Below are 10990 nucleotides of genomic sequence, written 5' to 3' on the forward strand. Positions count from 1 at the left end.
TGCGAAACGGTAAACTGACAGCTTCTCGGCTGGATTTCCTGACAACAGATTCATCATTTTTGTTGAGCTTCTTTGGCTGTATCACACCCGCCACCTGACAACCAGGCACATAAACGAATCTGTGCGCGGTTGCTGACTGATGTTTCCCTGTGCCTTCCCTTGTTCCTCAGCTTCACGGAGAGGGGAAAATGGGATCGCTGCAGCTCTCTGGTTTGGTCATTAGAGAGATACGTGTGTGTGTGTGTGTGTGTGTGTGTGTGTGTGTGTGTTTGAGAAAGTAACTGATGGGCTTTAGCCCTTGTTTATGAAGTAAAAGGAGCCATCCAAACAGGCACAGGAGTGTTCACCTCGTGATTTAGGCTACTGTGTGTGTGTGTCTCTTCATTTGGCTCATATTTCTGGATGGGATTGTGATTTTGGCAGCCCTTGCACTCAGATTGTAGATTTCCCTGATAAGGTGATAAGGTAAGGATTAGCTAGAATGATTTATTAGGTTACAGTATACTCTTGGCAATTTTTGTGTGTTTGTTTGTGTGTGTGTGTGTGTGTGTGTGTGTGTGTGTGTGTGCGCGCGTACAAGTGAATGAATGTGTGTGTGTGCACCCGTACGCGTGTGTGTGAATGCTGTGTCAAGACTGAGCCCCATATTTGGGGAAGAGAAGAGAGGAGTTGAAATATGGGACTAGGGATTCCGATTGAGGATTTGTGATTTTTCCATTTCATTCCTGCAGCTGTTTGTGATTGTGTCTCTCTCTTACACACACACACACACACACACACTTACACACACTCATCTCGCTGGCGAGGCGCTTAAATATTTCAGCTCTCCATCTGTCTCCCTGGCCTCCTCTTAAGGTGCAGTCTGCTGCTGAGAGACTACTGCGTTGCTCTTGAGATTTATTCCAGAACTGCATTTTACCTGCACAGCCCAAAATTGTTATCTTTACCAGAGACACGGCAGGTCTTTCTCCAGCACTTGGGCTCCAAATCAGCCTTCCGTCCCTGCTCTCTCCATCTCTATCATTCAATTCAGTCTAGCTCCATTCACTTCTTTCTGTAACAAGGGCCTCCTGTATTGGCTATTGGCGGTCAATAACCCATGTCAATATAGTCTAGGAAAAGGTTACACTTCATTTTCCAATGATGGCCCATATTGAGTTTTTAGGGTTTGTTCGTCTCGTTTGTTGAATTGAATTGAATTTTGCCTGTGAATTTGGCTGATGGTTTTTGAGCTGATGCTGATGTGAGTGCTGAACTCATCTGTATTAGAGCTGTACGTAGGTGGAATTTAGAATTTAGACCCTCTTCTCAGTTTTCAGTAAAGCTGGGACTCTGTCTGGCTCGGCCTTCTGAGTTATAGTGGAAGCATTACGGTGTACACTCAGAATGTTTCTGCAGAAGGCTTTGTGGAAAAATCTGAACTGGGCTTTTGTCCCAGGACTTCTGATCTATCTTGTATTCGGTGATCCATGTTTGTCTCCCGTGTGGCAGGATGAGCTGAATGCTGGAGCTGGAGAGTTTCTGCCGCAGTAAAAATGGGTTTGAATTTAAATGGTGATTTTTCCTAATAGCATACTGGGTTCTCTGCCTAGCTGGCTGAGTGTTTTTAATTGTGATATCGAACGGGTGCAGCGATGAAAATGTGAGGTCCAATTGGTCCCCCAAGTGTTATGTGGTGGTAGTGCTCGTTGACCTCACAATATATTGTAAAGGCCTGGTAAATTCCACTGTAATTCTCTTCAAGTGACAGGTTTTCATGCATTGCAGCGTCATCTGGTTACAGCAGAGGCAATTGACTTCCACTCCTGAGGCGTTTCATCTCCCAATGGCCCAGGAGCATTAATTTATACACATATTAACAGTTATACACATATTAACATTAACTCTGTCTCACTCTCTCTGTCTCCCTCCCACTCTCTCTGTCTCACTCTCACCCTTCTCCATTTCTCTCCCTCTCCTTCTCTCCCCCTCCATCTTTTCTTGTTCTCTCCTGCTCTCCCTGCTCCCTCACTCATTCGTCTCCCCCTCTCTGTCTCCTCCCCTCTCCTGTCTCTCTCTCCTGTGTCTCTCTCTCTCTCTCTCTCTCTTTCTCCTGTGTCTCTCTCTCTCCTGTCTGTCTCTCTCTTCTGCTCAGATATCCGTCACCCTGAGGAGGTGTCTCTGCTCCGTAAGCCCCGTGACCCCAAGAAGAAGAAGAAAAAGCTGGAGGAGGCTGAAGAGGACCCACTGGAGCTCGAGGGGCCACTGCTTACCCCTGGATCAGGTAAGCAAACAAGCGCACACACAAACACACACAAACAAATAAAATGGTCACAAATAACCCAGACTCACTCCACCAGTGAACAAAGCCATGAGGCTCAAGGTCATCAGTGCACTGGAGGTTCCCACGTTGCAGAGGAGAACTCCTCCATGATGTAGAGAAGAAGGGGTGTGGTATGACGGGAAGGCGGAGACCCTGACAGATTGGCCTGCCCTGTGCTGCACAGCGACCCTTGACCCTTGAACATGCTGGGCAATGTATAGTGTAAAGTTTTGAGAATTAGAAGGTAGTGGTTGAGATTTCACAGGGGACCCACAGTTGCTAACTACACCCCTGAAGCAGAGACATCACACACACACAGACACACACATACACACACACACATTAGCCGTTATTCCACTTGGCTATCTTCGGACCAACCAGGGCTAAAGGCCTGAGGCCTCAATCCGTGAGAACAAAAATAATTTCTGTTTCTACCATCAGGCCAATAGCCCTGCAGGAAATTGCCTAAAAACCTGCTCATAACATCCTGCCCTGGTGTAAACGTCACCCATCCCGCCAGTTTCACAAGCGAGTGGGAAGTCAAAGGAATATTATCCTGCGATAATTTATCATGCGATAAAGTCTGGATGCCAGGCACCTACGACCTAAAGCAGAAGTGGCTTTTTGTTTGCTGTTGCTGGTCTTCGCTTGGTGGAATGCTCAATGCTGTAACACTCAAATAAAGTGTGTCCTTCATAATGTATAATGACTCCTATTATTTAAAACTTTCATGTACTGGAATAGTTAATTTAGCAATCCATGTCATATAATCCAGTTTATAGCATAGGCATAGTTTACTGTTAGATGTCATAGCAACCTAAAGAGTCTTAGTTATTTAAATAAGTAGCCTATGTTTTTAAAGCACATCAGTCATTGTGAGCTAGCATAACATGCTAATCGTTCCTTGCACTAAATTGTCTTTAATGATCATCCAATCTGAATTTAATGCTAATGAAACATTGATATGTATTGTGTTCATTTGAAGCTGCAGTGTTTTGTATTGAAATACAAGAGTGTTGTTTCTATATAGCCTACCTGTGTTTGTAACACAGGGTCAATTAACTTTTTGTTAAGTTGTAAAAGACTTGCAGATCCTGGTCGTTGAGCAACTTGAAATTTCTTAGCTTTTATGCCTACCACCCAAACGGACACCTATCAAAAGTATTACAATCATGTTGGTTGTTCTCCCCTACTTAAACAAGCTAACATGGCACCTTTTTATTAGCTCAAATATGAAGCAGAGCCCTGATTTCCCATGCTGACCAGCTCCAACGAATAGCCATTCCTTGATATCTGTTAAGGTTATTTGGTAGCGTGTTGTTTCTTTGAAAGTGACCTAGTTATGTTGTTTTGGTGCTGAACCTCTCTTACCTGACTCCGCTAACCCCGCCTTGACACCATCTCTAGCACCAGTTAGCCCTGTTTGGCCCTGGGGTAATTGACGGGCCAAAAGCCCTTGTCCGCTGGCCCTGAGAAAGCCCAGAGGAGGCACGATCGAGCCCTGGAAGTGAGAATGGAAACACACCTGGCCTTGGCGTGCGCTAGCCTGTGGCCCGATACTGGAAACACGGCTAATGAGTGCATTAGGAACAGGACTGGAAGCCGTCGCTGCAGCCTCTTGCTTCACAGTTTGAGACCCCAGATTAAGCACTGTAGAGATGACACAGATGAGGTGACTCAGTCCATATAACCATCAGGGGACCCACAGCGGGGGGGGGAGGAGGGGGTCTCCAGGCACTGACTGGGCATCTGTGTGTTAATCCACTTACACAGAGAGCGGCTCTTTCACACCACACCGTCACCTCTCTCCCGGAGACTCCTGCTGGGATGAAAGACGGACTTTAAAGACTCGCTCTAAAGGGGCTCATGGGGAGGTCTGGGGAGAGTGTACAGCACCCCCTGCCTCACACACACACACACACACACACACACACACACATACACATACAGATGCTCACTGGGGGAGAAGTTTGGAGTGGGGGCCTGACAAGAATGTACTGCAACCCCCACCACCACCACAGCACACACACACTCCTTGAAGAGAAGGTTGACCTCTGAGTCCTCAGAAATGGCACAGTATGCATTAAACATTAGCATCCTTGTCCTGTGGAATATTAAATCTTTTTTCGCTTTCCTTAAAATGAAAGGCTGCACACAGGGTCCCTTTGGTTCCCTGGGGTACTCACACTTTTTGACACACACACACACACACACACACACACACACACAGACAAGCAGACACAGTACTGGTACAAATGGCAGCGGAGCACAGGAAACAAAGAGCTGTGTTGTTATTTTGAGCGAGTGCTGAAATGGGTGCTTGTGGGTTTGTGGGGAGGTTGGTGGGGGGGTTAGAGGTGCAGAACTAGCATATGATTTGCAGACATGCTACACACACACACACACACACACACTCACAAACTCACACACTCTCCGGCCTGGGAGAAGGAATGGCTGGGATTCCACACATAGTTGGTCAGCCTGCTATTTAAAAGTGAACCAGGCGGCATCAGCCAGCCAGCCTGGCAGACTACAGTGCGTCTCCCTCTCCGTCTCCCACTCTCTCTCTCTCGCGCGCGCTCTCTTTCTTTAACTCTCACTCTCTCTCTCTTCCTTCTCTACTCCCTCTCTTTCCCTCCCTTTCTCTCTCCCCATTCATCTCTCTTTCTCTCCCTCCGTTCTTTCTCTCTCCCTCTCCCTCCCCTGCTATGTCTTACTGAAGCCAGCCAACATGAGGAGATGTCTTGGAGCTCCTATCTCCTCCGCTGCACCTCTGAATGGAGCCCATTGTCCCTACTACAACCCACCCCTGCCGCACCCAGACACACACACACACACACACACACACACACACAGAGAATACCGCCTATGGGCCTCTAACCCTGCGCTGCAGACCTCCGAGAGGGGCCAAGGGTGGGGAGACCTCTGTCCTCTCCCCTGCCCCTGTCCTGTCCTCCCTCTCCCCCCTCTATATTTGTTTCCTTCCCTGACCCTCCCCAGAACACAGGACACCTCTGTGTGCTCAAGGGGCTCTGAGGAGCTGGAAAAAACACCATCCCTATCCCTCCACACACATTCACATAAATGACTTCCAGGGCTTCTGTACTGACTCCCATGTTGTATGGGCCGCTAACACTAGCCGCACAATACTAACGTGAGCGATCGCAGATCTGATTAGGTCTCAAATGGAAAGCATCCTAACCCAGCACCAAGTCATTCCTCTGGACCTCTGGATTACTCACTGGGGTACTCTCCCAGACTAAGGTTCTGGCTCAGTTCAGTTCTGGTCTGGTTCCACTTCCACAGTAATGTACTGGAACGGTCGCTGTTTCCTTTTCTTGGTTGGCTTAAAAAGGTGCCTCGTCAGCACTGAGTCAGATTGAGTTGAGGACCACTCGGGGTCTTGACCGCTGTGAATCATCAGGTCTGGTGGGTGGAAGGGATGAGGCTTTCCACGGGGTTTCCATGTTTCCTCCACTCTCTTTCCTCTCTCTCTTTCCTTTCTGTTTCTTTTTCTGTTTTTCCTCTCATTGCTGTGTCTATCCATTTCTTGTGTATTGTCTCTTTGAATGTTCTGGTGACTCAGTTTTTCCTGTCGTGAAGGGGGGTTCTCTTGCGCTCCCCCCGGTTCTCCATGTCCCTTAACCGTTCTGTCCCTTTCCAACTGTTAATCCTAATTAGTCTCTTTAATCTATCACTTCTTTGTTTTTCTCTTTTTCTCTTGTTTCCTTTTCTTTTTTTTCTCTGCTTTTTTCCCTCTCGTCTGTAGCATCTGAGGTCATTTACATCGGACCTGTGAAAGGTAAGGTTTCTCTGTTTCCTCATTCCTCTGCACTGCTTTTCCTGACCCCCACCCTGCCTTCCTCGCCCCCCCTCCCTCACTAAACAGCTGGATCAGTCACCTGACTGGCTTGCTCTAGTGGGAATCCGACCAAAGGGGTCACCTGACGCCCCCGTTGCCATAGGAAACCACCTGACTTGGTCACATTACAAGGCTTTGCCCCCCTCTCCCCAACCCTCCCCAGATTCATTTGAAGCTCCCCCCCTCCATTTGAAAGCTCTGCACAACACAATGCTTTGGTCTGGTGTGATTTGCTGACAAGCTGCTCACTCTACTCACTGGACCCTTAGCAGTATGCCATGTCAAACTCCAGTTTCATATACCGCCACTAAGGTCACTCATTATCAGCTAGGAATTAAAGCAGTGGAGGTCGTGTGTGTGCGCGTGCACGCTGCCACTGGATGGGATGGATGTACATATGCTTCTGAAGGCTACGCTGTGATTGAGAAACATCTAGGCTTGTTGTGTGCATGGTAGCTTGTGTGAATTCACATCCTGGAGATCTGTGCAGAACATGTTTAGTGTTTTAGAGATTATCTGTGCTCCTTACTGTAATCAAGAAGCACTGCTGCCTGGGCCTTCATACCCCGATGCTCTTTTGTATATAGAGGCGAGTTTATATCTGAACTTCAAACAGGGCGGCCCATTTCCCTGGGAGTGGGCCTGATTTCTCATGAGTGTGTGTGTGTGTATATGTCTATGTGCGCAAGTGTATCCACAGGTGCGTGCGTGTGCGTGTGCGTGTGCGTGTGCGTGTGCGTGTGTGTGTGTGTGTGTGTGTGTGTGTGTAAATGTGAGTGTATCTGCTGAGAGAGTGGAGTAGTCAGGGTAAACACAGAGAGGTCTGTGGCTGTTTGCTCTGGGCTTGGAGCCCTTATCTGCCGTCTGTGGATGGTTCACATTCCTTCTGCTGCTTATGGGCAATGAAACTTTACCCTGACCTGTCCTGTGGTCAAAACACACACACACACACACACACACACACACACACACACACACACACACACACACACACACACACACAAATGCATGCATAGACATAAACATACCCACATTTAAACACATATACACACATAAATGTGTACACTTATACAAACGCACACAAAAGCAGAAATGCGCACACACACACACACACACACACACACACACACACACACACACAGAGCTAACTCCCCGTGACCTGTCCTCTGGTTTTATGGGAAGCTTGGTGTTCTTCAACCCAAAGCCTTGGGGAAGAATCACTCCCCTGGCCTTCTGTATATTCTCATGACCTCTCTTTCCCTCCCCCCCCCCACACACACACACACACACACACACACACACACACTCACACACTCACACAAACACAGGCTTCCCCTCCTCATACCACACACTCTTACATGGTGCATGCAGGCTCCCCCACATGTATGCATACTCACGTGCATGCTGGCACGTGAAAAAGAAATGCACACCTAAATATAACCACACACATTCAAACACACAAGTGTGTACAGACACACTCACACTCATACACTTTCTGTAACTGGTAGCAGAGTCCTGTGGTTGCCACATTGCCACCCTACTGGTTTTGGCTGACCCACCCAGCTTTCCATTTTGGGTCCAGTGTGACTGAGTGGACACTCAAGCTGCCGACAGGAGCATGAAATATGTAAAACTAAACACACACTCTTCTCGCTCCAGGAGTGACCACACACACACACGGTCTGGCATTTCCTTCTCCTTCCGAGAAGGCGTTTTGGGGAGTTTGTTTGTGGACTGAGATTGAGAAATATCGCATTTTAATTTATTTGATAAACTAACGTGTTGAATTTTCCAGTGGCCTCGTAGGAAGTACACTCCTTAAACTAAATATTTAGAATGGCAAGAAAATGAGAAACTGGTTACTGATGGACCACCAAAAAAGTGGGATCCTTAAAGTCTTTAAGATTATCATTAGGAAGTCAATCGACAGGAAATGGGCGTGCTTCAGAGATGAGGTTTTGTTTTTCAGAGAAGCTTTAGTGGTCCCTTTAATGAGAAAAGCTTGGCTAAGACCGAAATGAAGATGTTCCATCACATCAGCTGCAAACTGCAGGAGTGCTACCCGTCCTTTCAAACATGCCATTAATTTTCAGCACCATCCTCACCACTTCAGTGATCAAGACTTTACCTCGTGTGTATGTGTGGGTGTGGGTGGGAATCTGATGGTGTATGCATGTGTATGATTTTGCCAGTTGTAATTGAAAGGACATGTCAGTTTGTGTGTGTGAGAGAGAGGGAGAGAGTGTGAGTGTGTCTATCAGAGAGAGACAGGGAGAGAGTATATATGTGTGTATCACTGCTAGATTTTGCTGTGCTGTGTGCGCTCTTGTGCAGTGGTACATGGTGCACAGGGCCCATCCTGTTCTGCACGTCCATATGCATGTGTGCATTCAGAAACATGCTGCTCCTCAAAGGGTGTGTGTCACCTGTGCTTTCCTCCAGCAGTGTGTGTGTGTGTGTGTGTGGGGGGGGGGGGGGGGGGGGTGAATGGGAATTTATGCTGCATTTGTTTGCAGTGAAAACCCCAGGCTGTGTGAGTGTGTGTCTATCGGATCCGTGTTTGACACGTCCACTCTTTGAGCCTAATCCAGGTTGTGTGTGTTTGTGTGTGTGTTGTGCCCACTATTGCAGGGAGCATCTACTCCAGCCCAGGCCTCTACAGTAAGACCATGACCCCCACCTATGACTCCAGAGACGGGAGCCCCCTGTCCCCCACCACGGCCTGGTTTGGGGACAGCCCCCTGTCCGAGGGCAACCCCAGCATCCTGGCGGTCAGCCAACCCATCTCCTCCCCAGACATCCTGCTCAAGCTCTACAAGCCACAGTCCCTCCTGGACAAGGCCAAGATCAACCAGGGGTGAGTGCACATCTTCTGTGGAGGCTTGTAGAGGGTGTGTGTGTGTGTGTCTGTGTGTGAGTGTGAATGCTTGGTGTACCGAGGGTGAGTGCACATCTACTGTGGAGGCTTGTAGAGCCTGTGTGTGTGTGTGTGTGTGTGTGTGTGTGTGTGTGCTTGGTGTACCGGGGGTGAGTGCACAACTACTATGGAGGCGAGGACTAGCACCTCAACATGGCCAGCACAGGACTTAACACCAGAACAGCAAACCATTAGGAGTTTTTATGGTCTCAGTTGAGTAGCATGTAAATCAGTGACCTATCTACTATGAAAGCTGTAAAGATCCAGTGTGTGCCTGTGTGTCTGTGGGAATGGTTTAATTTTTTTTGTGACGCATCACATGGTCTTTTGCACTATTGCTAAGTTATATTTCATATAGAGACACCCGACCCGATGCTCAGTGAGTTTGTGTGCTATCAGTAGTTGGTGAGAAACTGCTAGAGTCCTGCTTCATCAGCTGTGAGTCTTACATGTTTCTCTCTGTGTCTGTATGGTGAAGGTGGTTGGACTCCTCAAGGTCTCTGATGGAGCAGGAGGTCAAGGACAACGATGTTCTCCTCTTGCGGTTCAAGTACCACAGTTTCTTTGACCTCAATCCCAAGGTAAGACATGGGGAAGATGCTCTGATGATGAAGACTCTGATGATAATGCTGTTCTTCTCAAGTCAGATCTATGGCTCAAACATAGATGCATTAAATTATGGTGGTCCTGTAGTTGCCAAGCATACAGGCAGAACTTAATATTTAAAGATATGTGTGTATATATCGTGTGTGTGTGTGTGTCGATATTTATGATGTGCTAACAAAAATGTAGATATTCCATCGCTATCATCTGTTGTTTAAAGAGATGTCGCTGAATGTGCAATAAACCCAGTGAGTGCATTTCTAGCATTCCTCAGCAGTGTGTCGTTGTAAATAACTCACACTAACTCCAGCTGAGCCTGCAGGTTTAACACTACCCCACATCCTCAGGCCTTCCTCTGAGCACAGGGGGAAACATCCACAAGAGAGAGCCGGCCTGTTTTCTCAGCTGGCCTGAGTGTGTGTGTTTGTGTGTGACACGCTCTCTCTCTCTCTCTCTCTCTCTCTCTCTCTCTCTCTCTCTCTCTCTCTCTCTTTTTTTCTTTTCTTTTCTTTCTCTCTTTCTTTCTCTCTCTCTCTCTCCCTGCAGTACGATGCCATCCGTGTGAACCAGCTGTATGAGCAATCCAAGTGGGCCATCCTGCTGGAGGAGATTGAGTGCACAGAAGAGGAGATGATGATGTTTGCCGCCCTGCAGGTGAGGAGTGGAATTGCACGGGTGTGGCTGCAGGGTATGGGGCAGATCCTCTCTCCGGAGACTGAAAGGGGAAACTGGGATGATGTGACTTGGCCAGATAACGATGCCTGTAGATAGTGCAATAGCTCATGCAGGGAGACAGAAGTGGGGGTGAAGAGGGGAAATAGGAAGGGTGTGGTCCCCAAACATTCACAAACCTCATGATCCTCGGCCGCCCTGCTGGTTAGGGCTGGAACTGCATGGTCAGTGACTGGGTGGGATGAAGGCAATTTCATTGCAATTCTTCTCATAATGGCCAAGTGCCTGCAGAGTGCTTAGTCAAGCAGTAATGTACATGCAAGCATTATCTGCTCCTGCGTCCTCCACTGCTGGCCTCCTAACATGGACATGCTCCACAGTGATGCACACACACGTCACACAGAGGGGTAGTTGTCATCACACAGTAGGTTTCAAAGGGCGCTATTCATTCAATCTTATCCTAGATAACATTAGAATGAGCCTGGTTTAAACTTGTAGTGAATCTGGGCCAGACAAGAGGTGCGTTTAACGTGGCAAGCTACTACAAACTACTTCTTCAATATGAACGCTTGCAAACACACGCATACGGTCTAAGGCGATATATCTCGGCGAATAAAACTGTACTCTGAACTAA

The 10990-nt window shown here is 47.8% G+C and overlaps 1 protein-coding gene across 5 annotated transcripts in view; it reads left to right on the plus strand.

Annotated features, from left to right (window-relative positions):
- fermt2 (FERM domain containing kindlin 2) overlaps window positions 1-10990 on the plus strand; it is a 49438-nt gene that overhangs the window by 25420 nt on the left and 13028 nt on the right. For 3 of the 5 annotated variants that reach the window (XM_012823678.3, XM_012823687.3, XM_031581016.2), the window contains exons 4-8: window positions 2135-2263; window positions 6072-6104; window positions 8796-9021; window positions 9560-9662; window positions 10231-10338. In XM_012823678.3, the coding sequence (XP_012679132.1) occupies window positions 2135-2263; window positions 6072-6104; window positions 8796-9021; window positions 9560-9662; window positions 10231-10338 (599 nt within the window). The remainder of the gene's footprint in view (window positions 1-2134; window positions 2264-6071; window positions 6105-8795; window positions 9022-9559; window positions 9663-10230; window positions 10339-10990) is intronic. The other 2 variants (XM_012823695.3, XM_012823701.3) reach the window with 1 other exon arrangement.

The sequence above is a fragment of the Clupea harengus genome, chromosome 14 (assembly GCF_900700415.2).
Source record: "Clupea harengus chromosome 14, Ch_v2.0.2, whole genome shotgun sequence".
Classification (NCBI taxonomy): Eukaryota; Metazoa; Chordata; class Actinopteri; order Clupeiformes; family Clupeidae; genus Clupea; species Clupea harengus.